Below are 25,473 nucleotides of genomic sequence, written 5' to 3'. Positions count from 1 at the left end.
TTGTAAGTTGTCAGAGGTAGGATTTGGAGCCAGTCTTCTTCATTCCAAGCCCAACTTTCACCCATTTTGTCATGCTCCAGCAGTAGTAATTATCAATGCACATTTACACAAAGTGTTGTAATTTAAAAATCATTTTCCTATTGGTTTGATGTTAGGCCACCTCTGTGATATGGGTCAATTCTACAAGATGAGGTCTTTTAAAAAGTAAATGAATACACAATAAAATAGGGATAGGGGATAAGGACTGGGTCTATGATTTCATTGTCATACGTACTCCCCGGAGAGGAAACCCCTTCTACTTATATAGCTTGAAACCTTCTCCATAACTTCTATTCTTTGAGAATTACTTAGAGCACTGAGAGTTACAGAGACAATATATGTTGAAAGTGAGAGTAGAACTCAGTTCTTGGATTTGAGGCAGGATACTATCTACTATACCATGCTGTCTCTTGGGAAAATAAGGACACAAAATCACTATATTATTACAACATAAACTAGGATAGTAAGGAAGAACTTTCCTTTTAAAGATTTGAATAGGGGAAGAGTTCATCACCAAACAAGGAATAAAAAGGAACACAGAAGATAAGGTGAATAATTTAATTATATAAAATTGAAAACTTTTTCTCACAAAACAAAATTAATACATTTATTGTTAGAAGAGAAACAGTTAACTAGAAAAAAAGTTTTACAGAAAATTTTCTGAATGAAAGCTTAATTTCCAATAAAATGATTCAAATGTGTAAGAATAAATGGTAAATGAAAGGATATAAAAAGGGAGTTCTCAAAAGAATGTATCCAGGCTATCAATAGGCAAATGAAAATAGGCTCTAAATCACAAACGACTGAAAAAAATGCAAATTAAAGCAACATATTAAAGACTGTTACAGTGATAAAAAACAGAAAATGACAAATGTTGGACAGGCTGTCAGAAAAGAAGCATATTAATGCACTGTTGGTGGAACTGTGAATTGCTACAGAAGCGGAGGAACAAGAGACCAAATTGTCAACATTTACTGGATTATGAAGAAAAAAAAGAAGTTCCAGAAAACATCCGCTTCTGTTTCACTGACATCATTTAAACCTTTAACTGTTTGGATCACAACAAAATGTGATCCTCAGGTCTTCAAAGAGCTAGGAGTACCATATCATTTTACTTGTCTTCTGAGGAATCTATATCAATGTTAAAAAGCAACAATTAGAACTGAATGTAGAAAAGTGGAAAAGTGAATGGTTTAAAACTGGAAAAAAAATATGAGAAGGCTGCATAAATAAAATGTAGCAATTTCTCAAAAAGATAGAAGTACCAGATCATCCAAGCAGAATAAAATAGATTTTTGGACATGGGAAAAATTGATTGACTATACATTTTTGTTATGAATTCTCCCCTCCAATATGGGGGATGGGAGAGAGAAAATAAATGCTTAATAATAGAAAAATAAAATTTAAAAATTGCTCTGAAATAATTGTATTAAACTAGATCTTTCTTATAAATTGTTCTTTCATATTTCTACTGAATTAAAGATGCCTAAAGTATTTCTCTGAGGAAGCCAGGCAAGGAAATCAGGAAGATCTGAATTCTTAATTAGCCTCAGACAGTTCTTAGATATGACACTGGGCAAGTCACTAACCTTCTGTTTGCCTAACAAAAAGTTCCACTGAGTCCACTGCAGAAGAAAATGCAATCCATTCCAGAACCTTGCCAAGAAAGTCCCCAAAACAGCTATGGGCTATGCAGATCAGATATGACTGAACAATTAATCAACAAAAACATTTCTATTATCATTGGTCTTTTTCTCTTCATCACATTTTCTTCATTCTGATCTTCCTTCAATGTGTACTCTTCCTTTTTTTTCCATGACTAAGTGTATAGAATTCTGGGATGATAGATATAAAGCTGGAAGGGACCTTAAAAACCTTTTACTGAAGGTTTGGTATAGAGAGCTTCGTGATTTTCCTAGGGTCAGCAAGCTTTTCGGGTGGAATTTGAGGTCAAGAATAATCCTAAATCCAAATGAAGTACCCTATACATCACATCATGTCAGATTTTGGGGTAGGAATAGTACCATTTGTCTGTGAATCACCAGTATATATTAATTCATTTGAACCTCACAACAATACCGTAGGGTGTTCAGGATAGGGATTATTAACCTAACTCTACAGATAAGGAAGAAGAGACCCAGAGAAGTACAATTTGTAAAGAACAGAGTCTGAGATGGAACTTAGGGCTCCAAAGTCATGTCTTTAAGAATCTAAATGCCAACTGTCTCCAACACTTACCAAACAGTCTCCACGTACACAAAGGCTGTAAGGGTCCTTGTAGGAGCAATGGGTCCCATCGTGGACCATTCGCTTCATGGAAACCACTTCTCCAGTTTCTTTTGACTGGCAGTAGAGATGGCATCTTTCCTTGGCTGGAGGATAAAATGGCAGATTTCATTTACTTTACAAACCTTGTAAATAAGGATTTACACTTAGTCCTTTTGGGCTCAGTATGTCACCATGGCATGTGGAACTACTGGTATGTATACCAGTGATTTATACCAGTGATTTCAGATCATCACATTTATAGGAATGTGCTAGGATCAGGAAACAGAAAGTAGGGCATGGGGGTGGAGAAGAAAGGGAAAGGGGGATAGTGGAAGGGACGCTGTACTTATAGCTGAATTTGAAATTGGCTATGAGATTTTGGAATTGCTGATTTAAAGCCCACCAATACTTCAATGGTCAGCTCAGGGACGACCTTCTTCTTTAACATTCTTCCTAGCTCCCATTTCTTCTGAATCTTTTATGGTACTTGTATTTTGTCTTATATCATGGATATTTATGCCAATGTCTTATTAATAATAAGCAGTGAGCTCCATGAAGGTACTTTTCCCCAACTCCACTATCTGAAAATCACACACACTTAAAATCTCAGAGACATATTTCATTCCTGTCTTGATATAAAATCAGTTAAGTTTTGTTGGCTCTACTTCTATAATATCTTAAATCCATCTCATAATGCTAAAAATCCTAGTCTAGACTCTTTTACTCTAATCTAGACTATTTTAATTGGCATTTAACTGATCTCCCTGCATCCAAGCTCCTTTTTCTATTCATCCTTCATACACCTGCCCAAATTATCTTCACAACACACAGGATTATACCCCGTTGTTCTAAAAATCACTTCAATGACTCCCTATTGCCAGCATGAAAAATCACCTACTTTTTATTTCAGCTTTTAAGGACTTCTACAAGGAAGTTCTACAAGGACTTCTACATTCCTTTCTAGCTTTGTTTCAAATTCCTCTCCTAAAAACACTACTTTGCAGCAAGGAGTTCTCTGAATTCACACAGTTTGGAAGCTCCTTGAGGACAATGATTACTTCAGTCTTGTCATTTTATCTCCCATACGTAACATAGCATTCTTGACATGGTAAGCCCTTAGTGCTTATTGGACTGAACTTATTCATCTTATTTTCCCATGGCTCTCTGCATGTCTCCTGGACACAACAGGAGCTCAAGAAAGGTATATTTTATATACCTATCTCTCTCATACATATATATATATACACACATGTATATGTATATATATTATATATATCAATCAAGAAATCATAGATTTAGTGAGCAAGCCACTTCTTTAGTTATGTAGATAAAGATATTAAAGCTCAGGGAGCAGGAATATTTTGACATTTATAAGGTTACACAGTTAGTAGCAGAACTGGGACTAGAATCCAGGTCTTCTTAATTCAAATCAGTGATCTTTTCACTGTACCTTATTAGGCAAATGAATAATTTTAATTAGCATGCACGAGCTTTTGTGCTCAGATCATGTTCTTTTCTTTTCAGGGCATAGAATTTTATCCTAAAACATGTCATGGAGAATTAATAATGGATTGCCAATACCACCTCAGGCCCAAATTTTCACCCACAGAGAAAGATTAATTTTGAGGATGGAAAAAAATAATTATAACAAGCTGTACACAGTTAATCTCCTGCTGCTAATGTCTACTTATTTATAGATGCCTGGCTAGTCCTGAGCTATGGAATAGGAAATATAGACAGGGGGTGACCCATTTAAAAGCACCCCCACTGAGCAGACAGTGGCCCTAAAATGGATAGTGTCATTGGCCTTCCCCAAGGATTTCAAACTATACTAGTACAGGAACAGAGTCAAAAGGCATGGACAGCTATTACTGAACTGATTTGTTACCATCACCCAATTTTCAGAAAACCTTTCTTAGTTCTCCAAAAGGTAAATGACCCATATAAGGCATCCTGCTGATTCGTCCAAAGACAGAAACAACTTTCTTCCATGATCTAGATCTAAGGTAGGTTCAAAGCAAGCAAAAGTCCCACCAACTACCCTCCCTCCCCTCAGGTACAGGAGATCTTCTGGGCCAGGGGCATTCTTAGTCATTTGGCTCATCTCTAGGATCAAGAAAAATGTATATATGGTCATATAAATTTATAGAGGAGTCCAAGTCTCGCTGTCAGAGATCCTGATTCAAACATTCTCTATTCTACCCTTGTTTCCTAACATAGTGTTAAGTTCTTTCTATGATACTTCATTATGGCACAGGGGTAATCCTGAGTTCTTACAGTTCCCACCAAGTTCTGGTAGCTGCCCCTAAGCTAGAATTTGACTATAGGACAATCGATGTCTGCCAGCTTAAGATGCCAGAGACTCACTACCAGAGTGCTTAACGTGGTTCTGGCCAGAAAGCAGGGAGAGATTTTTTTTTGTTTTGTCAGGTTGTGCAATTTATAGAGATTGTTTACTCTGGTAGGGAAGAATGGGGGTCTTTTGATGTCCAGGTGGATTATTGCTCAAGATGTCTAATGAAATTACAGCAGAGAGACACAAGAGGGCACTCCAAGTGCACCAATAGAGGGGTGTGGTATCAGAGCTCCAGAAAGAATGAATTTGAAGGTTTTTTTCTTTAGCCAGGGCATCAGGAGGGCCTATCCCTAAGTAATGTGATGATCAGGTATTAACTATTAATGGAAAGAAAGGGATGGAGGGTGGAAAACTCTCAAGATTTAGCCTGTTCAGGAAGAAAGCTTATATTTATTTCTCATTTTCTATTACCCTTAAGCAAAGATGCTTTTCATCAAAAGTAAAGCAAAAAGTAAAGGCAGTTTAATGATGGGCACAAATCAATTCCACTCTATTTAATAAATGAAGTATCTTATCCAAATATGAATAGAAAAGTATTGAGGTCCTTTGTCAGTGATCCTACAATTCCTGTCCTGGATTGGGCTGGATGCTAAATAGAGGGAGGATCATATTTATCAAATTGGGTTTGCCAAGCAAAAAGAAAGTTAGTTTTCAATCTTTCCCATGATCTTCTTAGTAATGAACTTCTTCAAGCCTCGCTGAGGCCTTTGTTTTGTACTGTTCTGATATATTTATCACATAATATTATATATTTTAGTTATTTGTATATGTTTCTTATAGTCCAGCTTAAAATATAAGACCCATAAAGGCAAGAATTATATCTTATTTAAATTTTTAGATCTTCCTCATTTCCAATCACAGAGCAGTGCCCATTAAGTGGGTGCTTCTTAAATGTTAGTGGTTGTCACTGTTCCTAGCTCAGAGATTAATGGTAGAATATGTATGAAAGACTTCTGTAGCTAGTGGCATTATAGATAGAACACTAGCTCTAGAGTCAGAAAGACCTCAATTAAAATCCAGCTTCAGACACTAATTAGTTATGTGACCCTGGACAAGTCACTTAAATAACTCTGATTGCCTCAATTTCAAATTTAATTGTAAAATAAGGATAATAATAGCACCTACTTCACAGGTTTGCTGTGAAGATCAAATTAAATAGTATTCTATAAAAAAAACTCAGTACAGTGTCTGGCACATATTGACAATATATTTCTATAATAATAATAATAATATATATGTAAGTAATAAAAATGCCACAATAAGGGCTTATTCCCTTTCTTTTCCCTTTTCTCTCTAATGTGGAAGCATGCACATAAAATTTTATCCTAAAACATGTTTATTCCCCATATTTCATTAGGAGTAGCCATGGCTCCTCCTGAGAGGATGGCTCCTGAAGAGAATGAAGATGTTGCTGGCTGATTCTTTAAAGACAGCAAGCAAAGCTGATAGAGTATAAGTAACAAGTTATATCCTTTGTTATTAGATGCTAGCCTCTCTATGTTGAAACTAGTGAATGTTCCCAGTATTCAGGTACTCAACTGAATCAGGAACAATTATAACTGGAATTTGTAAACATGATCTTTGAATGCCACAGTGTGTCTAGGTAGAATGTGGTTAATAGCAGCCCTTAATCATCTCATCTACAAGAGGCCCAGTGAAGTAGAAAGAACTCTAATTTGCCAACCATGTAAAATTCAGTCTCTATTCCCTATGCTCAGAAAAAAGCATCAGGAGAAGGAGGTTTCTTGGCAGCCCCTTTTTACAGTATGTAGGCAACCGGTTTAGACAAGGCTTTCTTAGATCACAGTAGCTGCCACACCTATAAAACCAATCCCAGATCAATGGACAGAACTGAGAAGCTTCTTAGGCTCAGAGCTGGCTTTCCTGAAGAAACACAGTATCCAGAATAAGGGAGGTTATGGGCCGTCTGTTCTTTGTTTTGTTTACGACATCTACTTCTGGGTACTACAATACAAGGAGACATGGATAAACTAAAGCAAACTGGGAGATGATTAGATGGAGTGATTGAACTATCTGTGTATTTGTGGGTAGGGAGGGAATAATGTTTCACCTGGAGAAGAAAAGAGATACCTAAAAAGCATTCAGAGAGAAGGGTGATTAGACTTGTTCTCCTTGGTGCTGGAGGGAAGTAGTTGAGGTTGCAGAGAAGAAAACTGACTCTTCTTTAAGAGTAAAACTTTGTAATGCTCAGAACTGTAATGAGATGCTACTTATGGGAATGAATGGGTCCCTGTCCCTGGAAGTCTGCCATCAGAGGGGCTGAACGAAGTCAGGGAAGTTTTTGAGGGATTTTCTCCTTAAGGTGTGAAGTGGAAGTAAGTGGATCAGAGACCCTTTTTAGGTCTGGGACGTCTGTGGACTTTGGGCATTCATTTAAAGGAACAGCACCCCAAGAATGGAGACCTCTAGTGAATGTTCAGGTTGTCGGTGTAAGCTTGGCCACAAGATGGAGCACTGGAGTTTTTATCAGTGAGCTCCAGCTTATTTGCAGTAAAGTTCAACTTGTAGGAGTGTTTCTTGCTGGTGAAAGCACTCTTAAACCCTTCAACACTCAGCCTTTATCTCCTCTTAGAGGTCAGGTTTCTTTCAACTTCCATGAGAACGTGGTTCCCATTCCAAGACCATGAAGATCCACTGAGTCCTCGTGGATGTCAGACCCAGACCCCTATAGATTGAAGTGAGATGTTCCTCCTGGTTAGAGACTGTGTGTGTGTGTGTATGTGTATGTATGTGTGTGTCTATGCAGATAGAAAGTATACTGCAGGGACAGTTCTCTGATTTTTCCTTCCTTTGAATCCATAAAATTTATCCTATTCTCAAAGTAATACCATCTGGCTAGGCTTGAATAATCTTTACTAATTCCCCTGTTGCAACATTGGGGTTGGGCAGATTTAAGAGGGCAGCTCAAGATCTAAGGCCTTCTGAGTAGGGGTATGTGTCAAAGCCCATGACTAAACAATTAGGCTGTCAGGAGGCTCACTCAGTCCACAGGGATTGGTGATCTTGTTTGTGCCTATTGATGGTCAGACTCCATCTGAAAGACTAACTGGAGAACTGCCTCATAATTCTAAAAGATTGTGGTAAGGAAAGGATGACTTAGTCTTCTTATGTTTGGCTTCAAAGGACCAAAATAAGACCAGTGGATAGAAATTGTGCTAAAGTAGATTTAATTCAAACAGAAAAAAATTTGTAAATGTTAGAGCTGTCTTAGAGTAGTCTGCTTTAATAGCTAATAAGTTCTCCAATTTCAGAGTATAGGCTAGCTCCCAGCTTTTTAAACTTGTTAATAACTCCATATGGGGTCTTATACCTGAATGTGGGGGTGATGAAATTATGATTTATTATCAGTAAATGTTTGATTTGTATAACAATTTTATACACTTATATATCCGAAGTCACGTGAAAATTTCTCAGGCAAAAAAGGATTGCTAGTGGAAAAAGTTTAAGAAACCCTGGGCTAAATGATTACTTGTCAGGGATGACATGTGAGGAAATTTTGTTCAGATATGGGCTGGACCAGATGATCTTTTGAGAGCCATTTTAACTCCAATTCCAAGATAATATGATTCTATAATTCTAAGAGATGCTGCTACTGGATTCTTTAAGTTCAGTCATACCAAATATTTAAGCTGAGTGCTCCTCTCTATTGGGCTCCTGTGTCGAGCTAACATCAGTAAAGATCTCCTACCCATCATCATAGTCCATCTGAAGATATGTGGACTGCAAGGTATTAGGTAGAGCATAAGAGCATAGCGTGAAGAGAAACATATCAATTTTCTACTATCAGCAGGACTGAGTGAAGAAACCAAGGAAGAGAAAGTGTGTGTGTGTGTGTGTGTGTGTGTGTGTGTGTGTGTGTGTGTCTGTGTGTAGGAAATAGATGAGAGTTTGAAAAGTGGAGGGAGATAAGCTGGCTAGAGATTGAGATGAAAATGTCAGCCCTGTCATTGGTACTATATACTGGAAGGGGCACATTTGGATTTATAGAAGCTGAGGATATCCGCCTGGACCATCTAATCTAGGTGGAATTTTTATTTTGCTCCACTTGAAAACTTAAAAAAGGAATCTAATCTAGAGCATTGTGTTCCACTCAGACAGGCTTAGGTGGGAAGTGAGATAGATCCCTTTTTTCTAGATTCCCCAGGCAGGAGTGGTCTGTATAGAGAGAAGTAAAAGCATCTTAGTCAAAGTCACATCTCTCAGCCCCTCATTAGAATAGGTCCTACCTCTCATTTTAATATTCATCCTCTCCAATTAACCAGTTAAAGTTGATTGCCACCTGTTGAAAACACCTACTTTTCCAAGGGTATATAAGCACTAAGAAACCTCCATGTTTCATCTTTGGTTTGTGAGAGAAAAGGGCCATCCTTTTGTTAATTATTTGCTAGCCAAAATTAATAAAACTAATAATTGCTCAGAATAAAAAAAAGCTAAAGATGCAATTCCTATCCCCATGCCCATTCTCTAGTCCCTATCCAGGCATCTCTAATCTAGACACTGAGATCTTATGTGCTCAGGTAGAACTGTACTCTCAGATGTTTGTTCCAATGAATTGCTAAGACCTGTTGGTTTTATGTTCTCAACCTCTTGCATATCAGTCCTGCTCTCTCTCTGCTCCTCATGCTACCCACCATCTGAGCACAGACTGTCATTACCCCCTGTCCGAACTATTGTAAAATCCTCCCGAGTGCTTGACTCTATTTTCTTTCTAATTCATCCTTCATACTGGTGCTGAATCACTTTTCCCTCAGCATAGATCTGATTATGCTTCTTCTCAAATTACCTAACTGTGGCTCCCTATCGCCTCCAGTGTCACTCATTTGAGTACTCCTCAGCTTGTTCCACAAAGCCCTCCATAATTTAGAGCCACTCTACAATTTCAGCCTGATCTCCTTCTACTTACTTCTGTGCACTCTATTTATGCTGCCTAAGCATGTACTGTACTTTTTCCTTGCTAATACACTCTTTCCTACACCTCATATATTCACTCCCATGCTTTTTCGGCTGAACTTCTGCTAATCCCTTAAAGACAAACTCAAACCCTTCATGAAACCTTCCCAGATGAGCTCTGTTGGGAATGATTTTCCTTTTTAGACAACATAGAATTTTGTCTTGTACCTCTCTAATCCACTTATCATATGATAGGATGAAATAGTACTAGTATGAAATTTTCTGGACAAGCTTTTATTGGTCCTAGATACTTTTGCATGAGTTCTACATGTTGTGATATCAGTCCTAGAAAGAACTGACTTTGTTCTAAGCCCTTGTTGTCTCAATGACAGCACACTGATGATGAAGAAGCTCAGGGACAATTTATATACTTGAGCTAAACTTTTGGGATTGGATTTTTTAAAGGGGGCGACAATGTGTCCAGAAGCTGGAGAGTTGCAGACAAATATCCAGCACAGAAGAGATATCGATTTGATTCTGGAAGAAAGCCTGTATCTCTATCCAAGTGGCTTTGGGTACTCCAGGTACCCCACATGTGATAGGAGGGAACCTGATACCTTTCCAATATCTAGTAGGCTGCTCTAGTAGGTCTTTAATGAAAATCATCCAGGCTCACCCTCCTTGTGCTCATGGGGTAGCCAGTGATGCTGGGCATTCCCATGTTCAAAGTAGAGATCCCACTGGCGGCATTGCTCCTCTCGGAAGTCATCCAGGGCATTGGGGCAATCCTGCGTATTGCAGAGCTGGAACTCATAGCTGAGCCCCACACAGGAACGACCTCCATTGGCTGGGCTATGGGAAAGAAAGAAAAACTTTTGCAACTTAGAGAGCCAGTGAAAGACCATTGTGGGAGGGATGGAACTTTGGGGATGGGTGAGAAACACTTAAACTGGTCACCCTGATGTTGTAGCTATGAAACTGGTCACTTTTTATTCTCAAGCTGCATTAAATTGCCAAAGATTTTAGAATAAATTCACAATTTATTGAGGAGATGGATTTTTTTTTTTTTGTGGGGGTGGAAGGGATGAGGCAGGGAGAGAAGGGAAAGTGGGGCTGGATTCCTTGTTTCACTGGTTTACAAGAGTTTTGATATGGAAATCTCTTCTACCAATGCAGATCAGCAACTTATCTAAAATTTAAAAATTTTCAAGAACTAAAGAAACTTAGTGACGCCCATGGTCACACAGCTAGTTTGTGTTAGAAGCAATCCTCCAGCCCCTATCTTCTTGACTCCAAGCTTAGTGCTCTATCCATTACATTATGCTCCTTCTCATAAGAAGGTGGATTTAGCCACAACATTTATGCGATTGTCACATTACAAAAACACAAATAAAGTGTGGTCAGAATGATCACTTATATACTGGTTGACCTATAATTTGCAAGCTATTCATAGCATTTAATAAGGTAGCTAGGGCTACTCCACCTACCAATTAACAACCCAAAAAGTGGTATCGAGTTCTTATTCTGCTCAGCTGAGTTGATTTATGCTTAAAAACATGTGGTCTCTGTCTTCACAGAGCTTACAATTTAGTTGAAAAGATGGAACTAACACATATTTAGAAGAATTCTTTTGAGTTTTTTGAACTCATCTAAAATGTTAATGTTGGATAATAGTATTTAAAGCTGCAAGAATTGTTGTTCCTTAGTCATTTCAGTCTTGTCTAACTCTCTCTATGAACTCACTTGGGCTTTTCTCTGGTAAAGATACTGGAGTAGTTTGCCATTTTCTTCTCCAGCTCATGTTACAGATAAGTAAACTGAAGCAAACAGAGTTAAGTGACTTGCTCAGGTAGCAAGTATCTGAGACCAGATTTGAACTCGAATCTTCCTGACTTCAGGTCCAGCACTGTACCATTTATCTGAATGATAATATTTAGAACTCAAAGGGACCTTAGATTTATAACATATACTAATCCAGAGGGGTTTTTAAAAGTCATTTTTGTGTCAATTTTTTTGGGGTCATGGAGCCTCCTGAACACAATGGACTTCTTTTTAAAATATGTTAAAACACATAAATAAAATATATATGAGGTAATAAAAGAAACCAGATATGTTGAAATAAAAAGGCAATTTTTTCCATTTAAGTATATGAACCCTCTGAAACCTATCCTGAGTTAAGCATCTGTAGGTCAATCCTCTCGTCTTACAGAGAAGAAAACTGAAGTTCAGAGGGGCTGCCCCAAATCACAGAATTGTTCTCACTCCCAATCCAGTGTTCTTTCTAGTCTATCATTTGGCTCCTACTCTTTAGCTCTTTTCTTTTGAAAGAATAAATGCAACAATTATTTATTCTTATTTCTATTTATTTATATATTTTACAATATGAACAACAATAAATGGGGGCAGAGGAGCTTGCCTCAATGATTTGTAAGGCCCCATTCAGCTCTAAAAACTGTATTTTCAGTTCAGATAGCAATAGTACATGGAAAAGATAGCACAATTACCTAGACTCTAGAAAAGTCAGAGAAGCTGTTTTTTGGTCCATATTAAACCTGAGATGGGAAAAGAGTAGGAAGATATTCCCTAACACTGGTTCCTTACATTGGCTTAAGAGCTATTAAAATTGAAGACCCCAAACAAAAAGCTTTTATATCACATGGACCTTTTGTCCACTTCTGCTTGACCCACAAGAAGGAACTTTGACCCACCAGCCCCCATAGTCAAACCTGCCTTCCCCTGGCCCTGAAAAGACAAGCTTTTTTTCTTCTGCTGCAATGTCTTACCACTCAGAATTATGGACTCACTCAGTGAAGCTGAGAATGCATCATTGTAATGGGCTGAGGCTCGAGTTGATGCACTGAGGTCCCAAGCACGTGAGGCTAAATAGTAATTGGACCATACTCTATTAATATATATGCTTGGAGAAAAAGTGGCCCCTGCCCACTATTTGTGCAAGTCCTGATGTGTTGTATAGGAAATGATGATTTTGGTGGGTGGAGGCAGGGGGTGGGGGCGGAAAGGGAAGGGGAAAGAGAGACTGCTGGCTGGCTTCTTGACACAGCTGCTTGTTATCGTAACCCCCCTTCACCTCTGATCCCCCTTTCACCTGCAATCCCCCTTCATCTCTGCTGGCTGGCTTCTTGTCGCAGCTGCCCATATTGCTATTGCAATCCCCCTTCACCTCAAAAAGAATAAAGAGTGAAGATTTTTCCCTTAACCTAAATTCCTGACTCCGGCTGATTTTAAATACGTGGTCATCACACATCATGAAGGGGTATGCATCAAAACAGAAAAAAGTTCCAGCATTGGAGCCACATAACCTGGGTTCAAGTGTGGGTTTTTACTAGCTATATGGCTAAATTAACTTAGCCCTCTCTAACTCAGTTTTCTCAATTATAAAATGAAGAATGACAGGCAGTGTGTATCATGGATTGAGAGCTGATCTCAAAATCTTTAAAAAGATGGGTTCAAGTCCTGTTACACATTGGCTGTGTGATCCTGGGCAAGTTACCTAATCTCTTATTTCCCCAGGAAATCCCCTAAAACCAAATTGTGCACATTAGATGGAGGAAGTTTTGTATTCTAATGAAATCACAACTGAAAAAAAAACAATTCTCCAAATACAGTAATACCCACATATGCCCCATCTTGCAGGGGCCAAGGAAAGGGCTCTGTAAAACTGAAAGTCCTACTTAAATGTGAGCTACTGGGATCTCTATTACCTTCTTATTCTTGCCACCAGATTGACTTATCTCAACTACATCTCAACTTAGATCCAACTAAATCTTATCTCAACTAGATCAAAAGTTCCTCAAAGACAGGGATACATCATATTAACTCAATTTTTCCCACTTTCCTTGGATATAATGCCTAAGTAGGGTTATTTACTCTGAGGATGGTCCATGGCATTTCATTAGTGTTGAGGACAGTGATGGAGGAAGAGAGATAATTCTATTAAAGAAGTGTGGTGTAGTGAAGGGAAATTACTCTAGAAGTTAAGAGAGCTTGGTTCTAGTCTTGGCTGTGATTTATTGAGTGACCATGTGCAAATCACTTAAACTTTCTGGGATTCATTTATATGATTTCATCTATAAAAAGGAAAAAAAAACACCATTTACTTCACAGTACTACTGTAAGCAAAGTGTTTTGCAAATCATAATATGCTCTCAAAATATGAAATGATCATGGAGAAGTAATTTTTTTCTCAGTTTCCTTATCTGTAAAATGGGGATACTACTTGTCCTATAAATGGTATGGAGATTGTTGAAAGATCAAAATAAAATCTAAGATAGGAACTATATGCAGACATAAAAAGGCTGATATGAATATAATCTCATTAGCATGAGATCCTTTGGAATTTGAATGTAGATCAAAGCATACTTTTTTTTTTCAACTTTTTCTTTTTTTTTTTTTTCTGTGATTGCTTTCAGTCATGTTTTGCATGACTCCATATAAAAAAAGTATATATCCTGTTGCCTTCTCAAAAAAGAGGGAAAGGAGGAAGGGAGAGAATTTGGAACTCTGAATTTAAAAAAAAAAGGAATGTTAAAATTTGTTTTTACTAATTGGAAAAATATTTTAATAAAAGAATCATCATCCTTTGATAGTAACTCCATAATTGAGTATATTTTATGAAAGTATGGGGCCAACTTACTGTGGGTTGTCACATTGACGGGTTCTGAATTTCACACCAGTACCACAAGTTCTGGAACAAGAGCCAAACTTACTCCATGCACCCCAATTTCCATCTCGTTTCAAGATATCTGGAGTGAGCCAGATACAGTGGCCTTTAAAACAATGCTGGAAGAGAATCCAAGAGAAAAACATGAACACATTCACTAATCTGGTATATCTCCCTCTTCCTTGTGGAGAGAGAAATTCATTCACTCCCAGGATGCTAAGATCTCAGACACATGACCCTGAATTCTTGTTGAATGTAGCTAGTTTTCCTGTAGAAAATAATTATACCTTTTCCTTATATATATGAAGTTCTCTGGCTTTAATAATTTCTGATCAGATAGAGAATTTTTTTGAAATTCACTTTTTCAATGAATCATTTGCTCAGAAATATCCAAAAGCTGGACATTATAGAGCAGACCCATAGAATATTAGAGCTAGAAGGATGCTTCAAATATAGAATGTTAAGAATATAAGAGGGACCAAAGAACATAGAATAATAAAAGTGGAAGGGACTGTAGAATATGTCATATTAATGATGAAATGGACTATAGAATGCAAATGTTAGAACTGTAAAAGAATACAACATATAGTGTGTTAGAGTTGAAAGAGATTACAAAATATAGAACATCAGTGCTCAAATAGGCTTATTTTATAGATAAAGAAACTGAGACCCAGATAGGGAAAGAAAAGATTGCCAAAAAAAGTGGCAGATAGCTGTGGATACAAAATAAGCACAAATATAATGTGTGTGGAATTTTAGCAATAGCAGCATCTGAATATGGTTCTGGCAACAAATCCACTGTTCTTTCTTCTATAGTACAATAAGAATGATGGGATGCAGGGCTTTGGACACCTGATCCTTCTCCTTTGGACTTTTCAAAGGATATCTGTTTTGGTCATATTGCTTGGCTGGGAAATTTGCCACTTATACACATATATGTACACACAGATGGCCAGGACAGGTGTAATCCTTTACTTGTTTTACTAACACACAAAACAAAGACAAGTTTAACTTTGTACAATTATCTTTAGCAACCACTTGTCCTTTTTGAACTAAGTTAAAGTGGTAGTAGTGATGGTAGTAGAAACAACTGTAAGACTATTTCTTCATGGAGCCTATGAAATTGCTAAGATTCGGGAAAAAAAAAAAACAAAAGTCCCTTTCTGGGTGATGTCCCTACAAAGTTAGTCAACAATATGTCAACCAAGAAGCACTGAATAAATATCTGGGTCATATGTATCTATTTGTGAAAAAACAGGAGTTTGTAATGACAATTCAGGACCAATTGCCACCAGAAATTACAGAAATGTTATCCTTAAGGAGCCTGGATTTAGTGATAATATAGATTATTTAAGGGAATAACAGAAATTACGTAACAGTTCAATGCAGAGTGAAAAAAAAAGAGTACATCCTGAATTGCCAATAAGACATAACCTTATGGCTAGAATTAAAAATCAGGGGCTTGCCCTTTCCTTTTTTTGACAGATGAGAAATCCCGATACTATAAATACAGGTCTTAATATATCCAGAAGACCTGAACCAATTGACTCTACTGAAACTGGAACATTATCAAAGACCAAGCTGCTGCTCATGATTATCAAGACAATAAAATGATCATTTAAGAACAATGTTTTTAGTATATGGTAGCATGTCAAAAAGTTACAATATCCAAAGTAATGGGACAAAAAGATTTTGAAATAGAGACCTAGCAGAAGAGATCTGAATTATGTGGGAATAGGAGGAGAGGACACTATAGTTCTGTTGTCTTGGAGCTGCGCTGAAGGTGCTTTCAGTGAACCTACAAAGGATGAGTTTACATCTTAATAATTTTACTCAACTCAGGAAGCAGAATTTTATCCAATTGTGCAATGGCCCATGAAATATTACATTTAAAATACTCAAAGCAAGAGCAAAACTTATCCAAGTATCATTTCTATTTTTATTAGTGATACTGGTCTATAGTTTTCCTCCCTCTATTTTGATTTCTTTCCTGATTTATAAATTTAGTAGGATCCTTCCTTCTAGTATTTTTCAAACATTTTATGTAATATTAGAATTAATTATTCTTTAAATGTCTGGTAGAATTTGCTTGTAAATTCATTTAGTCCTGAGGTTTTTCTTGGGGTTCATTTTTGGCTTATTCAATTTCTTTTTAGATAAAGTTTTTAAATATTCCATTTCCTTTTCTGTTAATCTGAGCAATTTATATTTTTGTAAATACCAATTTCATTTAAATCATCAGTTTTATTGGCATATAGTTGGTTAGGTAAACCGCTTTTATTTTATTTATATAATAATTGCTCCTAATAATTGCTTTTATTTCTTATTCATTGATTGTAGATTTGGCTTCTAAGTTATTTGTTGAAAGAATGTATAGTATGGGATATACTCTATTATATAGTTTTTTTATTGAAATACTCTTTGATCTTGTATGCAGGAAAATCAAAGAGCATGTCAATAAATACTGCATTCATCTATATACAGTATACATTTGTATACTGTATATAGATGAATACCTATAAGAAGGGTAAATGAATCAGGTGAATTAGTTCAGGCACATTTCTGAGGTGCTCAAAAGTGAAGATTATAGGAAAAGATAAAAAATATGTAATTACTACTATTTCAATCCATGTCATTAAGATTAGGACACAATTTGTTATACTCACCATGGGCACACAATTAATTTAAACTAGATGGTCATGTTCATGGGTTCTGACTTTTCAAGTTCACAATCACCCTCCAGAATGCATTAATTTATACTAGGTGAGAAACCAAGGCTTTATCAATCCAAGCACATTCTCCCTTATACAAAAAGTTCTTTCCTGTAGAACAGGGTTTTTTTGGTCCTAACGATTTCATAAAAGGTTAGAAAATATGAAACTGCAAGGGCTCCTGGAGTGATAAATTATCCTGCATATCTCTATCTATTTAAACTTTGGAAATAGCATAAATTTCATGGTCAGACAAGTTTCCCATGTGACCTAGTTCTTACTGTCTAGGAAGAGTTTAAGAGAAAAAAATTTAAATCATTTTGTGTTTCCTAGTTCTCAACTAAAGTTCTCTTCTGCTGCACTGTTGTGGTATGAAGGGGACTCTGTTCTCAAAGGTTATACCAGCTGAACACAAAAGCTCTGACAAGTCCTCTCAAGCTGGAAAGAATTTGAATAAAAACTTGGATATGGACTAGAGTTATATTATGTGAAGACTAGGTTAGTTAAGTGCAAGAAAATTCATCACTAGAAAATGGTTGGCCCCAATTATAAATATTTGTAGCTACTGCAATTCATAAAGCATAAGAGAAAGCTTGGTATAAGATAAAGCCATGAATTTTAAATCAGAGAACCAATGCTCTTAATTCCTGGTTCTGACTTTGGGCAGATCAGTCTCTTGGGGTCTCAGTTTCCTTATTTGTAAAATGAAGTTATATGAAATGGTCTCTAAGGTTCCTTGCAGTTCTATATCTACGATCTAGGAATGACTAAGGTATGGTGGGGATGTGATTTGCATTTGTAGCAAGATCACACAACTTATAAGTTCTGGGCCCTGAAAATGTGCTAGATGTTTTTTTCTGCCCATCATCAATAATGTGTCATTTCTAGCCATTCAGTTCCCTGCAGGTCAATAAGAAGAAGAGAGAATGGTTTAACCCTGTTCTTCTTTGGGGAAAACCAAACCAGCTTATTTATAGAGCCTGTAGCTATATATTCTATCTGTTGTTTGATAGGCTGGGCAATAAGATATAGGTCTGCCTTCTTCTCTAGGGAGCTTATAGTTAATTGAGATTCCTTTTGTAAAAAGAACTCAGAAAAGAGAAGACAACCAAATATGATACACACTGGGAGGGCTATAAGTATTCATCCAAAAAGTTAGGGAAGATTTCATGGAGAAAGTGAGTCTTGAATGAATTTGTGAAAAAGTGTCTATTAAGTTCCTAATGTGCTAGGTATTGGGCACAACTGCTGAGGATACAAATATGAAAGTGAGACAATTCCTGCCCTCAAGGAGCTTATATCTTAATAGGGAAAGAGAACAGAGGGGAATGGTGATCAGTAAAAGGCAGTTTGGGTTCAGGAAACCATAGGGATTTGAATAAGCCATATGGTAGTTGACTATCATACCCTTCTCAAAAGCAATGGTGGCAATGGTGGAAATTATCATTCTCAGAATAAAAGATAGGAAACAAGTGGGTAACAGAAGGGAGAGGTGCATGTGGCAGCAAGGCAGATGATATGGTGTCTGGGGAGAGGGCTGTCTTGGATATGAAGCCTAGTTTGGGGCTACTAGAAAAAGTAGGTCAGGATAAGCTTACTCTTGCTCACTCACTAGTCAGAAGGACTCAGTCCTAAAATGGGGTTCCAAAACTGAAGGGATTAACTGCTCCCAGAAATGTAGAGTATGATATCTGCTGATCTGGTTTGAGGGTACTATTCTAAGTGGGAAAGGGAGCATCAGCAGAGCATATGGGAAGATATCTATGGGTAAATGGAATAGAACATAAGGCTGCTCTTAAAGGATGGGCAAGATTTGGATAGCTGAAGGAATGGCATTAGTGCATTCAAAGTGAGAGAAAAAAATGTGATCCAAAGCAGAGAGACTGGAATGAGCATTGTGCTTTGGGAGGGTAGTGAGGAAACAGACCTGGTTGGGTTAGGTGATAGGGATTGTGGAACTATGAACAATGAAGTTGGAGAGATGGAGTGAGGCTTTGAATGCCAGGCTAAATGGTTTAGGTAGTAAAGTTTTCACAAATGTGTCCTTTGCAAAAAAATAAGAACATTAAGAAATAATTTTAGAATACTTAGTATCTGGTGGTAGTACGTATTTCTGGGCTCACTAATTTGTTCTTCATGAATCTGAGTGAAGAGATTTTGCTTGACCCTGGCTCATTCAGAAGGTGGTTGTCATGGGCACTGGCCACATCTTATGGTAAATGGAATTGGAGAGAAAAAAAAACAAAAGCAAAATTGTTTACTCAGAATAGCTATTTGTATTTTCTATTTTAGGAAGAAAAAAGGAAATTAAGGAGTTCAGGGATCAGAGATTCATTGCACTCTAGCAAAATGAGAGATACAACAAATAAGAGATACAAACAACAATCAGAGAATGTGGCTGAATTTCAGTGTCCTCTGCTGATGGAAGAAGCAGAGATATAGATGATCTGGTATTTTTGTGGTTAGCCTTTCAGAGGTATCATTTGGTTCTCTGCTTGAGTAATTTTGGCTACAGTTTTAACATTGAAAATTCATCAAAATAGCCTGGTTCAACAATGCTCGTTGAGGCAATAGCTGTGCAACCACCACCTCTGGGCACCTCAGTTTTGTTATGTGCAAAAGTGGGATAATAATACCAAAGGGATGTGATGAGACTGTAGACAACAGTCTTATGAACCATAAATACTTCCCATAACACGGTGTGCATGGGAAATATTATCATTATATTTATTCAATCTTATCTTTCTATTCCACTCTTCCTATATTAATCTCATTTTTCTCTTCTACATTTACTCTTTTCTATTCATGCACAGTTTATACTGGATAGACTCAAGAAGGAGAAAAAGATAAAGCAAATCTCATGAATTTCAGGTTGTTTGTAATGAGTTTTCCCATCTGGAATTATGGGAAGGATAAGATTAATACATAAATGGTAGGATTTTTTTTGTTGTTTTTAGAAAAGTAACTTATAAGGATAAGATAGATTGAAGAAAAGTAACAGAACACATCCTTATTCATGATCATTATCTCCTTTATGTCTCAATCCAACCCAGCAAGAATCACAGGGCAGGAAGTCTTGTCCCTGTTTTCCAGATGAGGAGATGGAGACTTAGAACTGAAGCAGTTTGCCCATGGTAAAACAGCTTAGTAGGCATCAGAGAGGAAATTCAAAACCAAATCTTTTGACTGTAACTGGGATCTTTCTCCTACACCATACTACCTCCATGCTCTCTAACTCCTACTAGAAGCTAAAGGCAAATACTGTCCTCTCCCCTTCAGGCAAGCATGTGTTATTCTGGGTGTCTTTAGCTTTAAGCCCCCACTTTGTGCTTTCATGTTCTTTCCATGCGCTATGAATAGTGAAAATCTGTCCTGCTCAGTGATGACAGGGATCATTGTGAGTATTAGGTCCTGGATGTTCTCCTTTTGGGTGCTCAGCCTATTTACTCACCTTCCCCGGAGCACACATGGTCCCATCCAGTGGTGGCCCCTTCTTGGTTTTGCAAAAATAGGGGTTGTCAGGGTGGCTGCACCACAGCTGCTTGCAAGGATCAAAGGTCCGGAACTAGAACAGGAGCAAGCTCAGAGAATCACAGAATGTCAAAGCTAGAAGGGACCTTAGAATACAGAATATTAGAGCAGGGAAAGACTTCAAGATCCTCTTGTCTACTGTTCTCATTTTCCAAAGTATAAAATAGAAGTCTTCATAGATTAAATAACTAGCTGCAAATCAGGGAGCTAGGAGGCAGGAAAACTGAAATTTAAACCCAGGTTTTGTTTCCCAAGTCTAAAATTACATGGGCAATGTAATTTTAATGTGGAAAGGCAAAATAAAGCATATGATTCAATAAAGAGTCACATTCAGAGACCAAGACAGAAAGAGTAAACGACCCTCTGCAAAGAAACTTCAATAGTGAAAAATGTCCAAGATGAGATCTGAAACACTGCCCTCAATTGCCTACAAACTTCTATTTCTATTATGCTTTACAGTTTGCAAAGCATTCTCCTCACAAAAAATCTGGTGAGTAAATATTGTCAGTGATAGCACAAGTTTTCTAGAGGACAGTTATATGGTGCAATAGGTAGAGCACTGGCCCTGGAGCCTTGAGGACCTGAGTTCAAATCCAGCCTCAGATATTTAACCCTTAACCAGCCCTGGGACTAGAAGCAAATCACTTAAACCCAGTTGCCTTGCAAAAAGGACAAAACAAAAAGATTCCATCAAGAGGGAAATCAACATTAAAAAAATAAGTTTACAAGAGCTGATAGTTACATTTTTTTACTGTGAGCATCTATACCTTGGAAATCAGCAAATGGGACTTAGTTTATTGTTTTGTTGATTATCAAGATTTAAGAAAATATCAATGATGCAAATTAGGTCTTACAGCTAGTCATCATCAGAAATTCAAATCCAGGCCTCCTGGCTCTGTCCAATGCTCTTTTCCTTACTGCTTCTTAATCTGCGGTGAACAGTTTTCTGTTCTTTCTCTAGGAAAGATAACACTCCTTAATGGGGCTTTACTAAGAGTGGTGATCACTCTTCATGCTCCTGTCAAGTCCTCTACTGATTCAAGACACTTTATGGGAAAAAGCTGTGGTGAGCAGAACTGTCTGCGGCCGTGGAATGGGCAGAAACTTGCCAATTGATGCCAAAACATCGGTCTTATTAGCATCGCACTCCAACCAGCCAGGCTAACCAGGCACGGGCAACAGAGCCAAGGAAAGCTGTGTTTGGACTCAAAGCTGAGACCTGGAAACCTCTAATGCAGTTCAATTCAATTCAATTGGATCCAGTGTATTTATTGAACCGAACATCAGAGTCCCAGAGCAAGGGTCTCAGACTCAGAAAATCTTGCTTTTATTTTACATAGGTGGTCCAAACTCCTTAGCTCTTCCTCCCAGCCCTACAACATAGGTTAGTGGACTCTGTAAAGTCCATGCTAGAAAATGAGAACCTGGGAAGAGAATCCAGACAAAAAAGCCAGTTTTATCATGTAAAAAGTGATGTATGTTTTAAAAAAACTTCCCCCAAACTATATATGGCAAATTCATGACACATACATATACTTAAAATAAATTAATATTTTTACATATATTAAAAAAGTTGAGAACTTCAAATCCCTCTGATTGTCACTAGGTATTTGCCCATGACTTTTGTGTCCTCCCAATGAAACCAGTTGCTTTACTGAAAATTTTTCTTCTTTTCTCAGATTTTCCTCACAAACCTTGCTGGAAATAACAATAGGGAAAGAATGAGAGAAATCAAGCCACTCATAAAGTTCATAAGATTAATAAAATTTTGAGCTAAGAGGAGCTTTAGCTATTATTTGGGCAAACTCCCTCATTTTACTAATCAGGTCAACCAGAGGTTCCACAATTAGTAAATAGACAAGGAGAGGTCATCTTCAGAATTATCATGGGGCCAAGGAAGATTGGCCCTTACAAACTTAATTTAAAAGGAGCTTGCAGTAGCACAGTGGAAATAAGTTAGCACCTATTTAGCCAGAATATTTAGTTAAAATAGGAAGTTCTCCTTTTCTTTTCTCCAGGGCTTTGTTATCCAAGGGAACTCCTCCTAAATCTCAGGAACCCAGCACCAATCCTAGGCATGCCCCCCTCAGGTAATCTTTAAATGTTTATAAAGTGCCTACTATGTTCCAGGCACTGTGCTAAATGCCAGGGATATAGAGAGGCAAAAGGTAGTTTCTGTCCTTGAATCTACAAGGAGACAACACATAATGTGTACAAATAAAGTAAACATAGGATAAATAGGATAATAAATAAAGCTGATAGGTAGTGATTGCTCCAGTGGCAACAATTTTTAGTTAGCAAAAACCTCATCTCACTGGGATTCAAAGTCAGGTTCTCTGACTCCATTATTCCAAAACTCTTTCTACTTAAGGGAAGACTGTTAACATGTATCCAAGGGTTGCTGGCAGCCTGACCTGGGACGAACTAGACCTGCCAACATTCTTCCCAGAAATAATAGCCCAAGAAATGACAGGCTGAGGGTGAGGTGCAGTGATGGGGAGACAGGAGGAAGAACACCGCTGGTCCCAGAGCTGTTTGCCAAACATAACTAAACATGGCAAAGTTATTATTTTTTCTTTTCATCTCCTCAGCAATTGGCTAGAGGTCACTCTCACCATCTGACATTGCCCTGAAGTTATTGGATGCCAGAATGACCCATGGCCACAGCCCATTCCAAGCCCTTGGGGAAGAAGCAATGGGAAAGACTGACTTTTACTCACCGCTGTGCACATCATATAGCCAAGTCCAAAATCAAAGCGACACTGCTCGTTCATGGAGTAGTGAATTCCCGGCAGCTGGGGCAGAGCTGGCCAGTCCCGTTCAAAGGGGTCGTCCCGGAGGCAATCGTAGGAGCTGCAACAGGCAAACACACAAACATGACAGGAACAGATGGACTTGTGGTTTCCCGAAAGGCTGAGTCCAAGCCAAGACGGAGGGCCTGCCTGCTGGGAAGCTGTGGCACCAGATGGGCTGAGCACAGACTCCTCGGGCATCTGCCCCCAGCCAGCCTGCAGGTGCACACTCACTCTGGGCTTCCTGGTGGTACAATCTGAGTGGGGCTTTTGCGGGGGGGAATGGCCTGATCTCCCAGGTTCCCACTTGGACAGGATGCAATGGGCCCACCCCAGATCAGGCTGACGAGAAAGAAAAAACATGTAATTCATTTTCCAAGTTAGGTATTCCTTTGCTTCCTCCTTCCCTTCCCTCCTCCCTACCCTTTTGTTCTCCAGCCTCAACTTTGGGAGGAATAGCCGAAGCAGCCAGGCTTAGAGCAGGGTTATTGAGAGCACAACCCAAACCCTTTTCAGGGGAAGCACTGGCTTCCACAAACCAAAGGGCCTCTACTGGGTCTTTCTGCTGCCTGCTACCTTCACCAATCTTTCTCAAGATTTCCTTTCTATGCCTCCTTTTCATTTGGAACTTCCTTAAGCATCTCACATTACAGTAGTCAGAGGCAACTCTATTCCAGCACTTGGCCCAGCTTAAATAATGTCAGGAAATAAAAAAAGTGCGAAACTGTTATAATACTTAAGCCTGCTGGACCATGGTCTTTAAGCCCAGGAGTGACTAAGGCATTCAGTTGTAGAAGGGAGGGGGTACACTGAGGAATCATGTCTGAGATCAAGGCATCTGGGACTGCCATGTCTGCTATGGTCCAATCTCTAAATCCAGGGAGAAGAGGATCCAGATTTGCAACAAAAATCATTAGGATCAGAACCAAGTCTGTAGTAGACCCGGCCAAGCTTTTTAGCTAGGAGGATCATTCCTTCTTCTCCCCACCCTATAATTTTCAGGAGGAGGAGAAAAATTATAGTATCTGCCCTCATCCCCCCAATTCATGCACATCCTCAGACACAAACTGGCAGTGGGGATGGCTTGAATGTACATGTGTGTTTTCCCAGGATCATCAAGGTGTGAGCAGCAGGACACAACAGGCAAGAAGCTTTCATTCATCACAAGTCTGCAAAAATGTTTCTTTTCCAGGATTCAACAATGTATTCTCCTTCAGTCTGAGGGCAGGCAAGGTTCAGACTCAGCCTTCTTGACTCTGGTGGCTGCATGAGATTTTTAGGGGAATTTCAGGGGGGAAAGGATGCTGTGGAATCAGGTGAAAATGTGAAATGTCTATAGAAAGAAGGGACATGTATGTAGTTCGCAGATTGTTATATCATTCCCACACTTTAGAAGAATGAATATATTACAGGCTGACAATGAAATAATGCAGAACAATGTGCATCGTTTTTGGACAACATAAGTTTAGGATCAGCTTGGTGGGGAAAATGTTCATATTAAGTAAATGGGCTGTCCATCTGGTCTTTGGAAAGTAAATATTATATGCAAATCCTAAGTAGAAAATGAGCATGTCCTAATAACATGATACTAGTGTGAGCCTCCTCTGGTCCCTCACACCCTCTGTAAATAGCTTTGGTTCCTAGTATGCAGGAGTTTTTAGGAGCAGCAGCTGAAAAGACAAAAAGATTATCATTCATAATCACTCACTGGAGGTAGCGATTCAGCTCCTGTTGGCTACACCGGGACCAGTGGAAGCGGTGGAAGGCAGCTTGGACCAGAGGAGCCATGATGCTTCCCATCCTCACCTCATCACCACACCTGTTGCCCTGGCCATCATGCTCCATCCCTAAGCTGGAACAAAGGTAAGAAGAGGAGAGATCTGGCAATTTTTACTTTTCATAAAGAGGAGACACAGGACCTGAGATTAACACCTTTCATGGACTGCTGCTTGAAAAGGGGAGAAGCTTGGTGTGTGGAAAGAGCTATTGTTATTTGTCCTGCATTCTGAAAGAGCACAGAACATCAGGTTGATGATGCTGACCTGAGAGAGGGCTGGGCAAAGTCACATGCCTCACTTTCCCCTCCAGAGCCACCTGGGTCCAGTGGCTAGATATGGATCAGGATAAATGGAGACAGCCCTGGATGCAGAGGGAGACCTTGGCCTTTTATGCTAAGGTCTTCAA

General features: G+C 38.4%; 1 protein-coding gene across 2 annotated transcripts in view; it reads right to left on the bottom strand.

The window, feature by feature from the left end:
• Window positions 1–25,473, bottom strand: part of ADAMTS2 (ADAM metallopeptidase with thrombospondin type 1 motif 2) — a 472,323-nt gene that overhangs the window by 46,183 nt on the left and 400,667 nt on the right. For both annotated transcript variants that reach the window (XM_051978728.1, XM_051978729.1), the window contains 6 exons: window positions 24,998–25,141; window positions 23,218–23,350; window positions 20,418–20,531; window positions 14,229–14,374; window positions 10,251–10,426; window positions 2,278–2,411 (listed from right to left, as the gene is read on the bottom strand). In XM_051978728.1, the coding sequence (XP_051834688.1) occupies window positions 2,278–2,411; window positions 10,251–10,426; window positions 14,229–14,374; window positions 20,418–20,531; window positions 23,218–23,350; window positions 24,998–25,141 (847 nt within the window). The remainder of the gene's footprint in view (window positions 1–2,277; window positions 2,412–10,250; window positions 10,427–14,228; window positions 14,375–20,417; window positions 20,532–23,217; window positions 23,351–24,997; window positions 25,142–25,473) is intronic.

Source organism: Antechinus flavipes, chromosome 2, assembly GCF_016432865.1.
Source record: "Antechinus flavipes isolate AdamAnt ecotype Samford, QLD, Australia chromosome 2, AdamAnt_v2, whole genome shotgun sequence".
Taxonomy (NCBI): Eukaryota; Metazoa; Chordata; class Mammalia; order Dasyuromorphia; family Dasyuridae; genus Antechinus; species Antechinus flavipes.
The sequence above is the reverse complement of the archived record's forward strand: the minus strand, read 5'-3'. Positions and strand labels throughout refer to the sequence as shown.